Source organism: Nelusetta ayraudi, unplaced genomic scaffold (assembly GCF_046127955.1).
Source record: "Nelusetta ayraudi isolate G7.1 ecotype Tasmania unplaced genomic scaffold, CSIRO-AGI_Nayr_v1 ptg000234l, whole genome shotgun sequence".
NCBI classification, from domain to species: domain Eukaryota; kingdom Metazoa; phylum Chordata; class Actinopteri; order Tetraodontiformes; family Monacanthidae; genus Nelusetta; species Nelusetta ayraudi.
In genome coordinates this window covers 9,719-27,720 of record NW_027466283.1, presented here as the reverse complement: position 1 = coordinate 27,720, position 18,002 = coordinate 9,719, and the positions used below count along the sequence as shown (strand labels likewise).

At 48.2% G+C, this 18,002-nt stretch overlaps 1 protein-coding gene across 1 annotated transcript in view; it reads right to left on the bottom strand.

The window, feature by feature from the left end:
- LOC142882118 (ski oncogene-like) overlaps positions 1-17,789 on the bottom strand; it is a 39,518-nt gene extending 21,729 nt beyond the window's left edge. The window contains exon 1 of the mRNA XM_076016663.1: positions 17,760-17,789. Coding sequence (XP_075872778.1) covers positions 17,760-17,789 — 30 coding nt within the window. The remainder of the gene's footprint in view (positions 1-17,759) is intronic.
- Between the last annotated feature and the right edge of the window lie 213 nt (positions 17,790-18,002).

The following is an 18,002-nucleotide window of genomic DNA, read 5'->3' as shown; positions in this document are numbered from 1 at the left end:
AGTAACCACAATCAGCCACAATAGCATTTGAAAGTGCCAGCGTGCAATGGAGCAGGAGGAGGCTGGACTGAATCACCGCGTTTGGACGACGTTGGAGTCAAAACCAAAAAAATAAATAAATAAATATATAACAAAAAAAAAAATCACACTGAATGGGAATTCTCACACTCGGACTAAGTGGTCCGCTACGCTCCACAAACAGCGAGTGAATATTTTTGCAACATAAACAAGCCTGCGGCGCTGCAGTCAGCCAAGGTGATGCGACGGCTCGGAGGATAATGGGAGGCGAGAATCCAACAGTGAGCCAGTGTGTGAGGGTCCCTGTGTAAACAGCCAGCAACTATCAACACTGGAGCACTGCAGCACTGTAAACAAGTGCATCACTGAATGGAAGCAGATACGTGTGCAGTGTGTGTGTCTGCTCTGCAGCTTGTGCTGACTGAAAACACAGAAAAAAGGGCTTCCAACGGGAGAAATTAGTCGTCCACCCTCAGAAGGACGGTAAAATGTTTGTCTGCAGATGAAGTGGCTGATGCATTTTGCACGTCATCTCGTAAAGTTAAGGTATTGGACATTTGGGGAAGGATGCGCTGGCTTGAATGAGGGGTTTACATGGGAAAACCCAAGAGTGAGAGTTTGGTTCTGTGACTGCAAGCTGCTCAGTCGTGGCTAAAAAAAAAAAAAAAAAAAAAACACACAAAAAATAGACCTTCACAATCTACAGCGAAAAAGTGTGGGTGACGCATTAGTCCACAGTCTGTGTATATATGGAACTGGAGCTGCACCTGCCTCGAATGAGGAAGAGAGGACAACTAGATGTTCTGTAAGTGTATATAAATATACACACACCACCAGCCAAAAGCATGGACACACCTGTTTCTCCTTTATCTTGACCACTTTCTGCACTGCAGATACAAACTGAACACATTTAATCTATGAGCAACCAGCAATCACCAGCAGCAGCAGCAGCAGCAGCAGCAGCGTCAGATGGCCACAGGCTGCAGGCTCTTCCTTCCTGTCTCTGGGGTGGGATTAGGTCAGCGTGTCAGCTGCTGCAGACACCACGTCTAGCCACTGCCACTCTTGTGCTGACACTCCCTCCTCTGACAGGCTGCCACGCTCCCCCCCCCCCCCCTTGCCCACCGCTCGCCCGCCTTCTAGACAAACCAGCACGGAGCACAGTGGCTCCTCACACGGCGGCGCACAGCCGCCCTCTTTGTGCTGCTGCAGCTCGACAGTTGGATCTATTGATGACAGTGTTTGTGGTAGCGGGGCGGTGAAGTGGGGCCAAGCATGCTGCCCTGCACTAATGCACTTGCAGACGCGGCGGGTCAATTAGAGCCACCGTGCCCAAGACGTAACCCAACGTGGAGGAACGAGCTCGTGAGCGCGTGACGGAGCGCCGAGCTGCAACATTCCTGACGCCATGGTTTCATCTGGAGGCCAGGAAAGCAGCGGAGGAGGGAAGTCAAAGGAGAGAAATCTGTATTTTTAACAATTTCACTTGGAATATGTAAGTTTGACAAGGTCTCCACGCTGCTATCAAACACTTCCTTTACATAGAATAATAGAGGAAGAACAGCGCGCCCCTCACGCCACATATCAGACTGACGAGGGCTCCAGGACAAGAGGACAGTCGAAGAGGTGTGAACATGGCAGCTGAGGGAAGACAGTAGCAGCATATTGACAAATTCCATCTGCTTGTTGCTTATTACCGGTGACAGTGCAGCGGGGAAATTAAATATCTATTCAAGCCAAGTGTGTTTTAGCACCGGTGTGTCGGTCGGACTGTTGCAGCCGTAAAAAGCAGCTGAAGAGGCCTGCTGACTGTCGACAACGCGCCGCAGCGCAGAGTCTGGCAATCAGGAAACAGAAAGAAAAAAGGGATTGAAAAAGAAAAAGGGGAACTTCAGTGTGTTTGAATATCGGAGGAATAGAAAAGTCCATCCACTGCTGCAGCACAACAGTGTTGGATTTCAGACAGTGTGTCACTGCACTGCCACAGTCACACTGTCCCCACTGCTGGTGGGAGTAGTCAGGGAGTGCACCATGATGATGATGGTGATGATGATGGGAGTGTTTCCGACAGCTTCCAGACACTTGGCACACTAATGAGCTTCTGCACGCCCTGTGGCTGCAACCATTCTCTCACTCACTCTCGCTCTCTCTCACTCACTCACTCTCTTTCTCTAATCAGCATGTTTTTCAGTTTCACCAGCAGCAGCAGCTCCACTGACTTCTAGAATCTGGCCAGCTCGGCTCAGCTGCTGGAGCTGGTTTTTGCCTGTGGTGTCCTGGTGCTGCGTATGGCCTAGTCCAGGTGGACTCTGTGGAAAAAATTCAAGTTGTGTGCACTCTAGAGCACACAGGGTTGGGGGAGGGGCTTTGGGCTGGCCCCCATGGCTCCCTATATATATTCCATAACATAACAGATGGATAATTAAAAAATTAAAAAAAAAATGTTGTATCGACAATTCACACACACCCCCATTAATGCTGCTGTTTGTTACTCACTCTGTCTGTTAATATCACTGCATTGTCCTTTTGAATCAAAAATCCCCCCCCCCCCAAAAAAAATCCCCAAATAAAAGTTGTGTGCGGCTGAAGCCGGACAGTCACGATAGGAAAGAGCCCAGTTAGAGTCGGTGGGCCGGAGCAGACAGGAGGAACCAATCAGTGAGCAGCGGCAGAGCTTCCCCGAGGGGCCGGCGCCCACTGTGGGACGGGAGGGGAGGGAGCGTTATTGTAAATCAATTGTCAGCCAATTCATTTCCATTGATAGCATCAGAATAATGACACGCTGTAATAAAATGCTAATGGCGGCCTTGAGCGGCGGCGGGCCGTCCAGAGTCGCCACACAATCTGAGCAGCGGGCGGGGGGGAGGGGGAAGGGGAGGTGGAGAGGAGTGTCCCCCCCCCCCCCTCCCACACACACACACACACACACACACACACCACTGATTCCTGCAGTGAATTGCGAATGCTCAGGATTATTCAGACGTGCTTTCATCTGCCTGACAGAATGTGTTGTTTGTTTGCGTTGTGTCTGGGATAAACTGTGTGTGTGTGTGTGTGTGTGTGTGTGTGTGTGTGTGTGTGTGTGTGTGTGTGTGTGTGTGTGTGTGTGCGTGTCTTCCTGACAGGGCCGCTGCTCAGCGTGCACGAGGAGCGGCGGCTCACGTGCTGCCGCGACCAGCCGCCCGCCGTCCCACTTAATCCCGGAGACATTCGGCGCAGCGACGGTGGCAGATGGCCTCGCTTGAGCAGATTAAAATCTCAACAGCTCACCCAAACATACAGGCATTAAAGTAAGCGAGAGGCACTGAGACAATGACGGGACGCCGGCCAGCGGCGAGCATCGAGAGGCTTTGTCGGCTTCTGAGCAGCAGCCAATCAACGGGAGGAGAAAGTGATATTAAAACTGCAGGTCAACGCTGAGGTCAAAGCTCATGAATCAGCATCATTGCCTAAGATATGAGGGCGCTTGAAGGAGTGACAGGACACTTTAATAACGTGCTCAGTGCTCGGTCAGTATAGAAGTAACGCAGAGAAATCATTTATAATCTTGTAATTACTGTGTAGTGTCTTTTTTGTATTGTTTTTAGTGATGCAACAGCGCAGTTTCCTAAATTGGGATCAATAAAGTTCATCTATTCTATTCCATTCTAATTCTGGTAATGAAAAAAGGCAGTATACCAATATACTAATATAAAAATCATAAATCAAGCCAAATATGACACACTGGACATTTAAAGCTTAAACTGACAAAGACAAAGAATGCAAAATCTCCAAACCAAATTCCTACAAACCAACACCCCCCCGCCCGGCCACCCCCAATCGCACTCTACTCAAAAAAAGACAATTAAAAGAGAAGCAACAGGCCCCTCTGCCTCATTACGCCAGGAACAATCCCCTGCCAGTCAGCAGGGTTGGGAAAACTGTCGTCTAGCAGCCTGCTCCCAGGATCAGTGGCCTACTTCCACCCCTGACACACACACACACACACACACACACACACACACACACACACACACACACACACACACACACACACACACACACACACACACGGAGTGAGAGAATTGACGGGCCTCCCCAGAGCCAGCCATCAGCAGAATTGGCAGCTCTGTAACAGGACAAAGTCAATCAATGCTGGTTACAGCAGCTTAGTGGTGATGTGTGGGGCTGCGGCTGCTCTGCCTCAGGTGTCACTTCACACAGCCACCACCACTCTTCCGTCTCCTTTTCCTTTTTTTTGCTTTACTCGACCAGCCTGCTTCACAATTTAGGGGCAGGCATGGGCAAACTATGGCCCGGGGGCCATATGCAGCCCATTAGAGCTTTTTAATCCGGCCCCCCAAATTTGAAGATGATATTAAAAGTCAGTCATAGAAGTTATAAAATAGGTGTTCAGTGTTTTCAGAGTCATTTCAATAAAGAGCGAAACACCGCGGGGCTTCAAATGATTTTCTTGTAACTTTGCTTTGGTTCATTTTCAATCGACATTAAAGCAACACTGTTTTCTCCATAATATCCCATGATAGGTTTTCTCATCCTATGAGGTGGCTCACCAAAACTCACTCCATCCATCTGCTGCTGCTCCGGCCCCTCTGTCACATTTTAGAACCCACTGTGGCCCCACCAGTCAAAAAGTTAGCCCACCACTGGCATAGGTGGTCCAGGGATGGTTCTAGGTGGTTCTACGTAAGTCTGGGTTGTTCTAGGAGGTTCTGTAGGGGTTCTATGAATGTTCTAGGTGGGTCTGTGAATATTCTAGGTGGTGGTTCTAGGCCAGACATGGCCAGACTATGAAACTGGAAACTATATTTCTTCCTCCTATGAGGTGGCTCACCAAAATGCTCCATCTATCTGCTGCTGCTCCGGCCCCTCTGTCAAATTTTAGAACCCACTGTGGCCCACCAGTCATGGTCTACTGGTCACACACGCACTCTGTGGAATTGGACTGTGGAGAACTTGACCCGGCTCTGACCCGGCTGTGTAGCTCCGGGGGAACCAGGCTGCAGAATTAAAAAGATCTCTTGAAATCCAGAGAACGGAGGGGGCGAGTGGCGCGTTCGAGGGCACCGCCGCCACCACCGCAACACACAGCAGTTGCGTAAGAGGCAGAAGCACTTGAGTTCCACCCAGAGTGGTCCAAAGGGCAGGCTGGCAGGGGTGAAGTTGGGGTTGTGGCTCTGTGAAGAGGACAGAGGGACGATGGTGTCTGTGCAGGAGTTCAGCGCGAGGTGAGCGAGCAGAGCCGGGCCATAAACAAGTCTGAAGTTTATAGCCACTATTTGGGTTTGTTGTTTTGCGGCATTCTGGCCCTGACGGCTGACTGGAGGTGGTGGAGGTGGGATGGGGTGAGGGTGGGGGTTGGGGGTGGGGGGCAGCAGCAGAGTTGCGAGGATGTCATATAAAAACAAAGGGAACGGTTGGAGGAAAGAAAAACATGTGGCTCACTGGGAGGCCAACTGGACAGTAAAAGTTGGGGTCATTCCCAGAGCAGCTCCAGGTCACTGCAGAGGGTCACTGCAGAGGGTCACTCTCTGAGGTTCACTCTCTGAGGGTCAGTCTCAGTGCCTCGGTGTCTCCCTGTCATCTTGTCCTCTGCTACTATCCTGACTGCAGCTGAGCAGCAGTGTGCATTCTGCCACCGTGCAGCCGTCCGTCTCTCAGCCTCATGCGCACACGTTGGTAAATCCTGCACTACTGCTTTGTAAACCTTGCTCATCCCTGCATCTGCACAATTTGACTGTCTGTCACATAGATTGACCTGAAGTTTCTTGTAATTACTGTAATTAGTGTATAGTTTATTTTTTACCGTTTTGAGTGCTGCAACAGTGTAGTTTCCCAATTTGGGATCAATAAAGTGCATCCATCCATCCATCTATATATCTATCTATCAAGACAAGAACAAAAGCACTAAGGGACTGTAAAAAAAAAAAAAAAACAACAACCAAAAAACACCACCAAGGACCACCAAGGACTAGACGTGCCTGGACCATCTTGTGCATTTGCGTATTAGATATCAATAGAGTATGTATATCAATATCAATATCAGTACAGGATCTGCAAAAATAGGCCTGGGCTTCAGCTTGCTGCTTTTTTCAAAGACAGCGTTGGCTCATTTTTTTGTTGTGGGAGTATATATCATGCAAATTTCTTTGTAAGATTTTTTTTCTCTTCTTCTTGGTTAGTTGAATGAGATTTTAGTATATTGCACGTGGTAAACCAAAGCAAACCAGCTCGTTGCTGCTCTTCCTTCCTCACTGGAATCAGCCTGAATTAAAATGGAGTCTGGTTTCATCATTTGACCGCGGAGATGTTTTTCTGAAGCAAGGCAGCCTGTATGTCTGGACACGACAGGCTGCCAGTCACATTATTTGAGAAGTGAAGCAAGAGTAAAACTAATAATAATAATAAAAAAAAACCTGTCTGACTGGGCAGCGGCTGCAGAGGCTCTGAAGCAACTGAAACACCCTCCAAGAACTGGTTTTAATTGTTTTAACAAGTGTGACGCTGCGTTAGTCAGCGCAGTGTCGCCTGCAGGATCAACTTTATTGCACCTGGGAGAGAAAAGCAGTTACTGTAGAAGCTTTGACTTCCAGTCAGCTGCCTGGAAAAACCAGTGTGCGTGTGTGTGTGTCTGTGTGTGTGTGTTTATGTGTGCATGCGTGTACTTACCTGCCTGCAGCTCCAGCCTGAAGCTTTGTTTATGCTCAGCCAGACAGCGTGCTGCAGGTGTCCACAGGTGGAGCATATTTAGCTTTTCTTTTTTTTTTTTTTTTTTTTTTTTGCATGCAAACTTGCCAGACTAATAACATATCAACACACACACACACACACACACACACACACACACACACACACACACACACACACACACACACACACACACACACACACACACACACACAGCCAAATTAAAAGGCGTGGCAGTGAGAAATGAAACAAATTTGATAGTTGTGTTTTCATGGCGAACATCTAAACGTGTTCAGAACCTTTAAGGGGGAGAACGGTGGTTGTGTATTTGTTGTATATTTTATTTTAACCAAACTGTCCACAGAAGTTACTTCCAGTCACTTTCCCAGACACCTTGTGACAGATCTTAAGATCGCCTCCACAAAGTCTGCGACCTCTGGATTTCTTAAATCTTTTAAAACGTTTTGACACTCAACGGTTACATGTGGCTGCTGCATTGATTCTATATTCTATATTGAAGAGTTTTTTCCCCCACACAAACCCACAGGCCAGGGGTCCAAGCCACCCTCAGTGTCCCTGTTACTGAATGATGGATGAAGCCGGCAGACTAAACTGTTGATACAGAGTCAAAGCAGAGCCCTGTATGACTTATTCTCCTGTGTGTGTGTGTGTGTGTGTGTGTGTGTGTGTGTGTGTGTGTGTGTGTGCATCTCTGTGCCAGTCGTGTCTCTCCACCTGACCTCTGCAGTCAGTGAGACTGTAGCAGTCGTTTCAGCTCAAGCAAGACAGTGTGTGTCTAGGCTGGCAGTGTGTTACTGACGGCCCCCCCTACCACCCGTCAACACACACACACACACACACACACACACACACACACACACACACACACACACACACACACACACACACACACACACACACACACACCCCGTTACTGCAGGTGAGGTGCATACCGTGAGTTAAGCCCCAGATAAATGGACTGATAGCAGACAAGCAGATACAGGCAAGACACACACACACACACACACACACACACACACACACACACACACACACACACACACACACACACACACACACACACACACACACACACACAGGTTGAACACAGCTGCATAAACAGCAGACAGACAATTTGAAAAGAAACAGTGCTCACCCTCCTGCACAGACGCGTGCCTGCGTGCACGCACACACACACACGCACACACACACACACACACAGCAATCAGGTAAATGGCAGAGCAGTTGCAGCCTGCTCGCACTCTCAGCCGACCTTTCACTCACTTCAATCTGTTCAATAAAACACAGCCCATCAATCCGACGATGACACCGCTTAACATATTTTACACACTCACACACTCTCAGTCAGTCAGACACAAGCACACACACGCACACACACGCACGCTATCAATCACATGTCAGTGTGTGCTAATGCAGCTGATGTTTCATGCATGAGGAGGAAACGGTGCGATGCTCAGCAGCTCCTGTTGGGACGAGGGATTAAACCCCATCAACTGCACTGAACCTCAGCAGCGGCCAATCACGGAGCAGCTTTCATCCAGCTCAGGTGTCTGCGAGGTGCCACAAGTGGAAAAACTGTGACTTTCCAACACGATGCCGAGCGACTGCTTGACTGTTCTTTGCAGCCAGGAAGTTTGAGCTGTGCTTGCTTTACATCCAACTGCTGTTAAAATACTCCTGAAATATGCACGACCACTCACTGCTTGTGGACATTCACTAGTTTACAGTCCCGAGTGCAACGTCAAGACTTGCATGACGTTGCCGAGTGTGTTATGAGGCACCACTGTTCTGCATATTTTACAGGAACAAACGATGGACATGTACGTGTGTTTGTTTTTCCTTTCTTTTGCCTGCTGTATTTTGCTGTTTGCACTCTGACTCTGGCAGAGCACTGCCACCTTTACACTTCATGGCCCATCCTATGAGCAGGTGACAAATAAAGTTTTTGAATCTTGAATTGAACGTGGGATGTAAGAAATCCCACTGGTTTCAAAGCCGTGACTTTTAGCACCTTGAAACTGACTGAACTTCTGCTCAGCAGAACCTGGAAGCAACTTTGACTCTGAGTTGCTCCTCTTTGAATTCTGTTTCTCCTCCATCCAGCGAATGTTACTTCAAACTGTGGCTGTTGTCTTCCCCTCCGTCTGTCCGTCCGTCAGTCCATGTGTGTGTGTGTGCAGTGGTGTCCGTCTCTCAGCAGATCCACGCCCTCCAGTATTCCTGGAAACGACTTTTCCTTGTCATCCCGCCACCACCACTGGGCTGCGCCGCCGCCATCGTCCCTCCCTGTCCCTGCACAGGCCTCCTCTCTCTCTCTCTCCCTCTCCTCTTTTTTTTTTAATTCCTTGTACGAGTCGGATCTGGCTGGGCTGCTGTTTTTCACCATAGAAACCGACATAACACACGGAGTCGGCCAAGCTCAGGCTCAACAAACAGAGACCAAATAAAATCCATCATTCCCTCGGTGTGTGCAAAAGCGCCGCTCCTCCCTTCTCCTCCTCCTCTCCTCCCTCCCTCCATCCATCCCCCCCCATCCCTCCCTCTTCCAAGGCTCCTTCTGCCTTATTTCACAGCAGGCCAGGCCAGGAACCAGGAGGGATCTGGGCTCAGACAGAGTTTTGAGCGCACACGTCATCGTCCATATGTATTCCAACACGCGAGTAAAAAAAAAGAAGAAGAAAAAAGTGATACAGAGTCTTGAGCAGAAACCACAAAAGCTGCTTCACAACACGTGACGACACCTTCGCCGGAGGAACGACGATGACGACAAAACAACACCATGACCCCATCTTGCGGAAATATTCCGCTCACGCTTTGTTTTCCTCCAGCCGACGCCGTCCTGCTGAGGCCCTGCTGAGGCGCTGCTGATGTCATCTGATGATTCCACTCATCATCTAGACCATAGAGAGCAGTCGTCCCAACACTGATCCCAGACCAGGAGATGCAGCTACACCACCACCGACTGGTGGGGCCATGGTGGGTTCTAAACTGTGACAGAGGGAGGTGGCCGGAGCAGCAGCAGATGGATGGAGGTTTTCGTTGACCCCCTCATACAAATACATTTGTCCTCAGTGTTTAGCTCTTTATTGAAATGACTCTGAAAACACTGCAAAATGGATGAAATAAACCAATTTTACGACTTACTTACTATAAACATAATTTCTTCAAGTTCGGAGGGCCGGAGTATAAGGCCCTGTTTTCACTTGGTCACTTGTAACTGTTTTGGGTGATTGGATCACGAGAACGGATCTCGCAGCATCTGTTCGCACGTAGCATTAACATGCGTCTCGAGCGTGCCATTTGTGATCGCATTACACCCCCCTGCCGAACCTATGCAAATGCAACATGCGTCATTTCCGCTTTTAACGACTGGGGGCAGTAAAGCGCAAAACCACGGCGAGTTTTACATGACAGCGAATAAGAATCAACTTCCTGTTTGCGGACTATATCAAGTCACTGGTTTTAATTCTACTGCAGCTCGTATGGATCCGAACGAGGAGTAACGACTGGTGGGACAGAGTGGTGACGACTTTATTTTCGGATCAACAGTGGCTGGCAAATTTTCGGATGCAACGTCGCACATTTAATCACATATGTGGGAAACTGCAACCGCTGCTCCGCTGACAAAATACGCTAATGCGTAATGAAATTTATTAGCATGCTAATAAACGAGTCTAACAAAAATGATTTGTTTTGGCTTCTTGTTTGTAACTTTATAATGACGATGCCGGAAGTTGGGGCGCCGACCAAGTACGTACACGGGAGAGGTGAGTGGAGTAGGCGGTTGTTAATGTGGACTGAAGTCGCATTCTGTTTGCACGTCCGTGACGAATGCATTTTTATGCGATGCGATCTGGTGATCGGATGTCAAAATGGATTTGGACTGTTTGCACTTGGTCATTTCATGCGTTTTTCGTAATCTGATCAGCAAAAAACGCATGAAATGACCAAGTGCAAACAGGGCCTAAGGCTCAACGGGCCGCATATGGCCCCAGTGCCGTAGTTTGCCCACCCCTGAGCTAAACAGATGCTCGGTTGCACCTTTTTTTCCCTGCACAATAACACGACTCCAAGCCCAGCGATTCCATCCCGTTGGCGTGACGTAATCCCCCCCCAAAATGTCGGATATTTGTTTTAGTTATGTAAGCGGCGGCCGCTCCAAACCCTCCGCTGGCTGCGCCACATGGAACAAATGATGAATCTCAGACGTTTGGTGTTTTCTGGCCTGGAGAGGGAGGGAGGGAAGGATCTGGTCCGAGCCGTTTCCTAAGACACAGAGTGTTCGACCCAGCCGCACACATCAGCATCCGTGGAAAACAACGGAGGGTGGCCCTGAACGCAGCACGGATCTGATGCTGCACATCACCAGCAGCCGCCGACGTCGGTCGGCTTCGGTGCAGCGCAGAGAAAAGACACGCGCGCTCTTCAAAAGTTTTGGCCACCAACAATTGATTTTTCCAAACAACCAGGCAACACAATTAAAAGCTGCTGGTCACCAGGCAGCAGCTGGAGAAAAAAGAAGAAATAAAAAAAAAAACGTCACTAAATGACTTAATGTTCAGGTCATTTAAAAAAAAGAAGGAAAAGAAAAGAAAGAATTGAAGAACTAAATTAACCTTTCTGGGAAGAGAAACAATGTTTCTGCTCCTGACACTGACCAGCACCGAGACATCGGTCTGTCCTTCAGCCTGTCTGTCTGTCTGTCCTTCAGCCTGTCTGTCTGTCTGTCTGTCTGTCCAGACAGCCAGCCGGGCTGCCTGAGGCCGACCCCTCTGGGATAAGTGTGCAGATAGAGGGAGGGAGAGAAGAAAATGAAGGGAGGGAGAGAAGAGAGAGAGAGACAGAGAGAGAGAGAGAGAGAGAGAGAGAGAGAGAGAGTGAGACACAGCGAGAGAGAGAGAGAGAGAGAGAGAAAGAGCATGGCTCTTGGTGGCTGGAGGAGGAACAGTGTACGTGACAGTCAGACGAGAGCCAGAGAGACGGAGCCTGGCAGAAGACGTCACTGGCTCTCTATCAGTCTCTGGACTCTGTCAGCTGTCTGTTAGTGTCCCTCTCTCTCTCTCCATAGTATCTGCTAACCTCGACCGCCCGAGTGCCATCTCTTTTTTGTCCCTGTCAATTTTTAAAAAGCGCACGCTGGGACAAAAAGAAAGGCCTGCAGCCAGTGTGGCTCTCCAACACAGAGCCTGTCAAATGGGACAGGAAATATGATTGTGTGACATCAGTGAGCCGCCGCTTCATTCTAAATATATATTCACACACACACACACACACACACTCTCTCACACACTCTCACACACACACACACACACACACACACACACACACACACACACACACACACACACACACACACACACACACACACACATCATGGCAGCGTGACCGCTCTTAGAGGGAAAACATACGCGTGTGTGGCGTCACGCAACCTGCTGACCGCTCACTCCTTCACCGTCTCCGGGATTTTTAATTTCTTCTTTCGAACCCTACCTCCGTCCCTCAATCCCAGGCGTGGAGCAATCTATGACCCGGGGGCCATATCTGGCCCGCTGAACTTGAAGAAATAATATTAATAGTAAGGAAGCCATAAAATCCATCATCCAATTATCCATTTTGCAGTGTTTTCAGAGTCCTTTCAATAAAGAGCTAAACACCCTGGTGGTTGCTTGTTGCAGCTTTGCTTTGCTTCAATTTCAATTGACATTAAAGCAACATGTTTTCTACATATTACATTGTGGCCCCACCCGTCAAAAAGTTGGCCCACCACTGGCCTAGACGGTCCTGGAACGGTTCTAGGTGGTCCTGTGAATTCTCTCGGTGAAAAGCTTGAGACGCCTTTGGTTGTGATTTAGCGCTGTACAAATAAAAAAAAAAAGGTTTGCCCACCGCTACTCTATCCTCTGACACAGTAACAAAATTGTGTTTAGTAAACTACGTGCCCCCTCACACACACACACACACACACACACACACACACACACACACACACACACACACACACACACACACACACACACACACACACACACACACACACACACACACACACAGCCTCCAATCGCACACATCTGTTATGTCTGAGACTGAGGAGACGAGATTCCCAGACAGACTTATCACACACGCAGCGTTGTTTTGTCACTGCGCTGCACACTCACTTTAATCTGCTGCTGCTGCTGCGGAGCAGAGAGGAAGAAGAACGGCAGAAAAACAAAACTCCCATTAAAGATTGAATTTTTAGACCATGGGTTCAATGCTGAGAACTTCCAGATAAAGACAAACACCAGCCGTAATCTTCCTTTTTATCGGTCGGCCACGGTGACGCAAGACTTTCTGTAACAGTTTGTGTGTGTGTGCGCACGTGTGCGCGTGTGTGTGTGGTTTCCTCTTCGCAAGCTCATTGTTTTTGTGAGTGGTTGAGGTTTTATCAAAGCCGTGGACTTGGCCGGCCTGCTGCTGTTGTGGGTACAAACACTGGTGATGCAGCCATGGTGTCAAACAGAGACTCGACTAACTGGCCATTTGTGATGTGAAGGACAGTTGAAATGACTTGTTTGGTGATGGCAGTGTGCTGAAAGTGAATGATGATGAAGATGACGATGAACCAAAGAATCCCAGAATGAGACAGAACACTCTCACTGGTCTGTGCTGGTATTCAACCCAGGATTTATGGACCAGGTGTCTGAGGGTCATTTTAAAATCTGAAAAACATTTTAAAACCATGACACCAAACTGTTTTGTTGTCTGCTGTTTTGCAGCGAGTCCTTGTGGTCTGAAACGTCACGTGGAGTTCTTGGTTTAAAAAACCAAAAAACAGCTCGACTTGGAAAAACCTCTCAAATATGGATCAAAGGTTTTGATGCTCTCATCAGGTGGTTTTTCACACGTATCCATATATAAGTATATCGCAACAGTGTCATGGAAAATATCGCTTTTATTTTGCGAAAAATTAGAAAGGCAGCGAGTCTTTGCTTTCGGTTCTGTATTTTGTAAACGAGCATTGCCTCTTATTTCAGCAAAAAGCAACCAAACAAGGAGCATCTAACGACTGCTGAAGACCCAACGTCCTCCTGGAAGGACTCAGTAACTAACTGGGCCACCAAACACACACACTCTCACACACACACACACACACACACTCTCACACACACAGAGGGAAGCTTCAGCTTCAGCTCAGCTGCACTTTAGAATGACAAGGTGCGCTGAAGTTGTGAGGAGAAGCTGGCGGCCTTTAACTCCTCCTCTCTCCCACTTCCCCACTCTGTTGTTTTTCCACTGGACTGTGTCATCACTTTGTCTTTCCTTAAGACAACACGGCAAGATAAGAGCAGCGTATCCAGCAGACTGGTAAATGAGTGCGGAGGGGAAAAATGCAGAGGGAGAACCGTGCGGTGTGTGTGCGTGAAGGTCGGTAGCCGACAGGAAACGGCCATTTCCTCCGCAGTTGCCATTCCCTCCATTCTATCCTGTCACATGGCTGGCTGACTGTGTTGTTTTAAGAAGACTTTTCTTCAAGAGAGTGAGGTGAAATAGGAAGAGAGGGAAAAAAACTGCGGCAGACAATAACACAAAGGATTTTGAAATTATTTTTCTTGCGCTTTTCTCCTCTACCCCACCCGATGCACGAAGGGCCGCAGCAGGCAGGAAGCTGCACACCGGCTTAAGTGCACGCAAGTCAACGTCCAATTGTCTCTCGCACCGTCGCTCGCCGCAAACCAGAGGGGCCCCGGACTCGTCTGGACCGGCCCATGAAAAATACATTTAAATAAAAAGAAAAGTGCCTGCGCCTGGTTGGGCCACCAAGTGGCGTCAAGGTGAAACCACACGTGGCTTCTAGCACGGCAGAGGACGACGTGTTGGAACAAGGTCAAGGTTTGAACTGTGTAATGGGAAGCCGTGTTTCACGACAGCTGACGAGACGAAACGAGTCGAGACGAGACGAGAGCCAATGGATGTGTTGAATTAGCCAGCAGCCGAGGCGCTGATGGTCCGGCTGCTAATAAAGGCACTTAACTCAATTAAGGGAGAGCACAAGTATCATCCCTCATCTGGCTCCTCGCCATTCATCTGCTTTTATTCCCTCCACGACCACCTCACCCATCCCCCACTTTGCAAAGTCCGACTGTCTGAAATCTTCAACTTGGAGCCGTCGTAAAAAAAAAAAAAAGAAAAAAAGAAAAACACACACTTTTGACGCAGGAAGCGTACGGAAGCAACGGGGAAGTGAATAAATGCACAAATAAATGGCCTATACACACGTTTTTAGTCACTTTAGTCACTTTGAAAATTGTTCACACTCCATACATTTTTCTAAATAAGTGCCTTTGTGGATATTGTGCTTCTTTTGTACTAAAAATAATAATAATATAATAATAATAATATAAAACACTAATGGCTGCATATGGTGTTATTCTACATTGTTCCTGCTGCTCTTTCTTTCTATATATAATGTGAATGTTATTTTGCTGTTTGCCACCTTTACATCTTATACATTTCACTGCACATCCTGTGAGGGTGTGAGCAATAAAGTTATCGCATCTTGAATCAAAGGCTGAAGGAGGTTTGTGCGACGGCCAGCGTGCAGAACAAAACTCCCAAACACCATCCAACCCCGTGGACTGCTTAAGTAGGCAACCTAACACTGGTGTGTGTGTGTGTGTGTGTGTGTGTGTGTGTGTGTGTGTGATCGATTTTGTTGCGCTGATTCAATTTGGTGAAGCACGTTTGGATGGAAGTGACGCCGATTTTGAGTTGGACGGGTGGTGGTGGTCATCATCATCATCATCAACATCAACATCATCATCATCATCATCATCATCATCATCAGGCGCCTGCTGGGTCTTTAAACAGTCTGCCAAGGCAAACACAAGCACTCACAGGCTGGGTGGTGGTGGGGGGGCAGCAGTGGGGGGTTGGGTGGGTAGGATCAGGGCTGGCTGGGGGGGCAGTTATGCAGCTGTTAGTGTTTCGAAGAAGAAGAAAAAAAGCGTAGCGCCAGGTTCAAGTGTAAACAATGAGCTCATTCTCTCTCTGGGCTGCACAGCAACACAGCACATGTGTTTTGGAACAAGCGGGCTGATTGAAGGGCCAACACTGAGGTCACCCAGCCGCCACGGCGGGAGCCCAAGTGGAGGCATGGAGGGGGGTTTGAATCTTATAGCACTGATATTTCTGATGCGCCTGCAGACAGACCAGTAAGCAGGTGATTGTGAGGACCAGTGAGGACCAGTGAGGACCAGCACATGGGCAAGACGTCCTGCAGAAGATGGTTTTGGTTCCACTCCATAAGGTGATCGTCTAAAACAACCTGCACATCCTCAAAACATCTGGAGCCTCAGCTTTGCTTCCGCTGAGTCCCAGTTTGGACCGAGGCCTGCTGATGCTGCTGGTGCTGGTGCTGCTGCTGGTGTGGCACACCGGTACCAGAGTTGAAAGAGACAATGGCTGAAAATTGGTTTGTGTTTTTGTTTTTCAGTTCAGTCTGATTTGATTTATTATATGTCAAGCTGGTCTATTTTCAGTGGTTATGAAACAGTTTTGGTTATGGCATCATTAAAAGCCTTGACTGGAAAACAGGAGCCCATCCGCAGAGTAGTCACATGGTCTGAACAAAAATATTAATAATAGTGCTGTATTCTCCATGAGGATGGCTGGGTGTCAGCATGACCAACAACTGAAACAACTTCCTACGCTCAGCTGCGATGACTTGGTCTCCGTAACGTTAATGTACAGTGAAAGGCCCTGAACGCCTCGCAGGCTGCAGAAAAGGGCCGTGAATAAGCATGAATGGCAAAACCCTGGGAGGAAGACTGGAGGTGACTCAGACACACAGCCATAGCTTCACTACTGTACGCTATAGTGGCTACTGTATGTAGGTCAGCTTTTCACTCTGCCACAGCAGCAGCAGCAGTAAACACAGCTGGAGCTTCATCTCCTCTGCAGCCTCCACGTCACGTTTAATGTTGTTACTATTGTCCCGCCTTTGCAATTCACAGCCGGAACTGAGGCCCATTAACTTTGGCCAATGTGTCTGCTGGTATTGGGGCGGGGGGGGGGGGGGGGGGGGGCACGCTAAAGGTGCAAAAAAACACTTACTTGGATGTCAAATATGGAGATTTTACATCTTTCTTTCGTTTGAATTAAAATCATTTTTAAAAATGATTTTCTTTGCACTAAATAGTTGCTGAAATTGTGCAACTATCCCCAATGTGTGGGATTGATAAAGGGTTCGATTCTATTCTATTCTATACTAGTGTTTCTCAACTGGTGGGTCATGACCCACTTTTGGGTCGCAGAGCTGTTCTGATTGGGTCGCAGTTTCCCTTTTTTAGGAAAAAAAAGGGAATTTAATATCTAGAAAACATTGGCCATTTATTTTGCAGAAAAAAGAATTCAATTCAATAATTTCAATAATTTACTGGCTAGGAATTATAGAACGTGGGCTTGCATTTTTATTTTTGTGTAATAAATTTGGGTCGCGACTTAATGATAAGGAAAATAATAATGTGGATGCTGAGGCTCCACCAGTTGAGAAGCACTCCCAGCTCAGTAGGATCTACGCGTCCTGTCCTTGTGGCTCTGCTGGCCCCTGGCGAGGCCGTCCAACAGACCAGGGCAGCAGGTGGCAGCCAGACGGCTGCTGCCGGGGCTGCTGGCTGGTGAGTGGTGGGCGCTGCCCTCTCACCAGCCACCAGCCATCTGCCTCTGGCGACAAGTGACACAGTCCAAAAGAAAGACACACAGACAGACAGACAGACAGCGAGGGAACGTCAGGATGGAAGGGAGGAGACCTGTACGGTCCAGTTAAAGATCCATAACTGCTGCAGCGCACCAGTGTAGTGTGAGATAATGTCAGGTGTGCTGTGGAAAACGATCCAATTTCAATTAACAATAAACAGATACAGATAAAAGCTAGAAACACTAAAATAAATGAATGAATATATGAATGAAATAAAATAAAATAAAATAAAATGGAACAATGCAGGCCAGGCTATCTAGAACAAATTAGTTATGAGTCTGGATTTGAACAGAGGTACCTCCATCTCTACCTCCATCTCCATCTCCATCTCTACCTACATGTCTACCTACATCTCCAGCTCCAGCTCCACCACCAGCTCCAGCTCCAGATCCTCCTGGGCCCACTGCCTGCCTGCCTGCCTTCACGCTGTGCGGTGCTGATATAAATGGTGGCAGTAGATACATTGTAGAGGAGCACCACCTCCACGGAGGTCCAGGTCTTCAGCATCACTCTGAGCGAGTGTGCCGGCAGTGACCCCCCC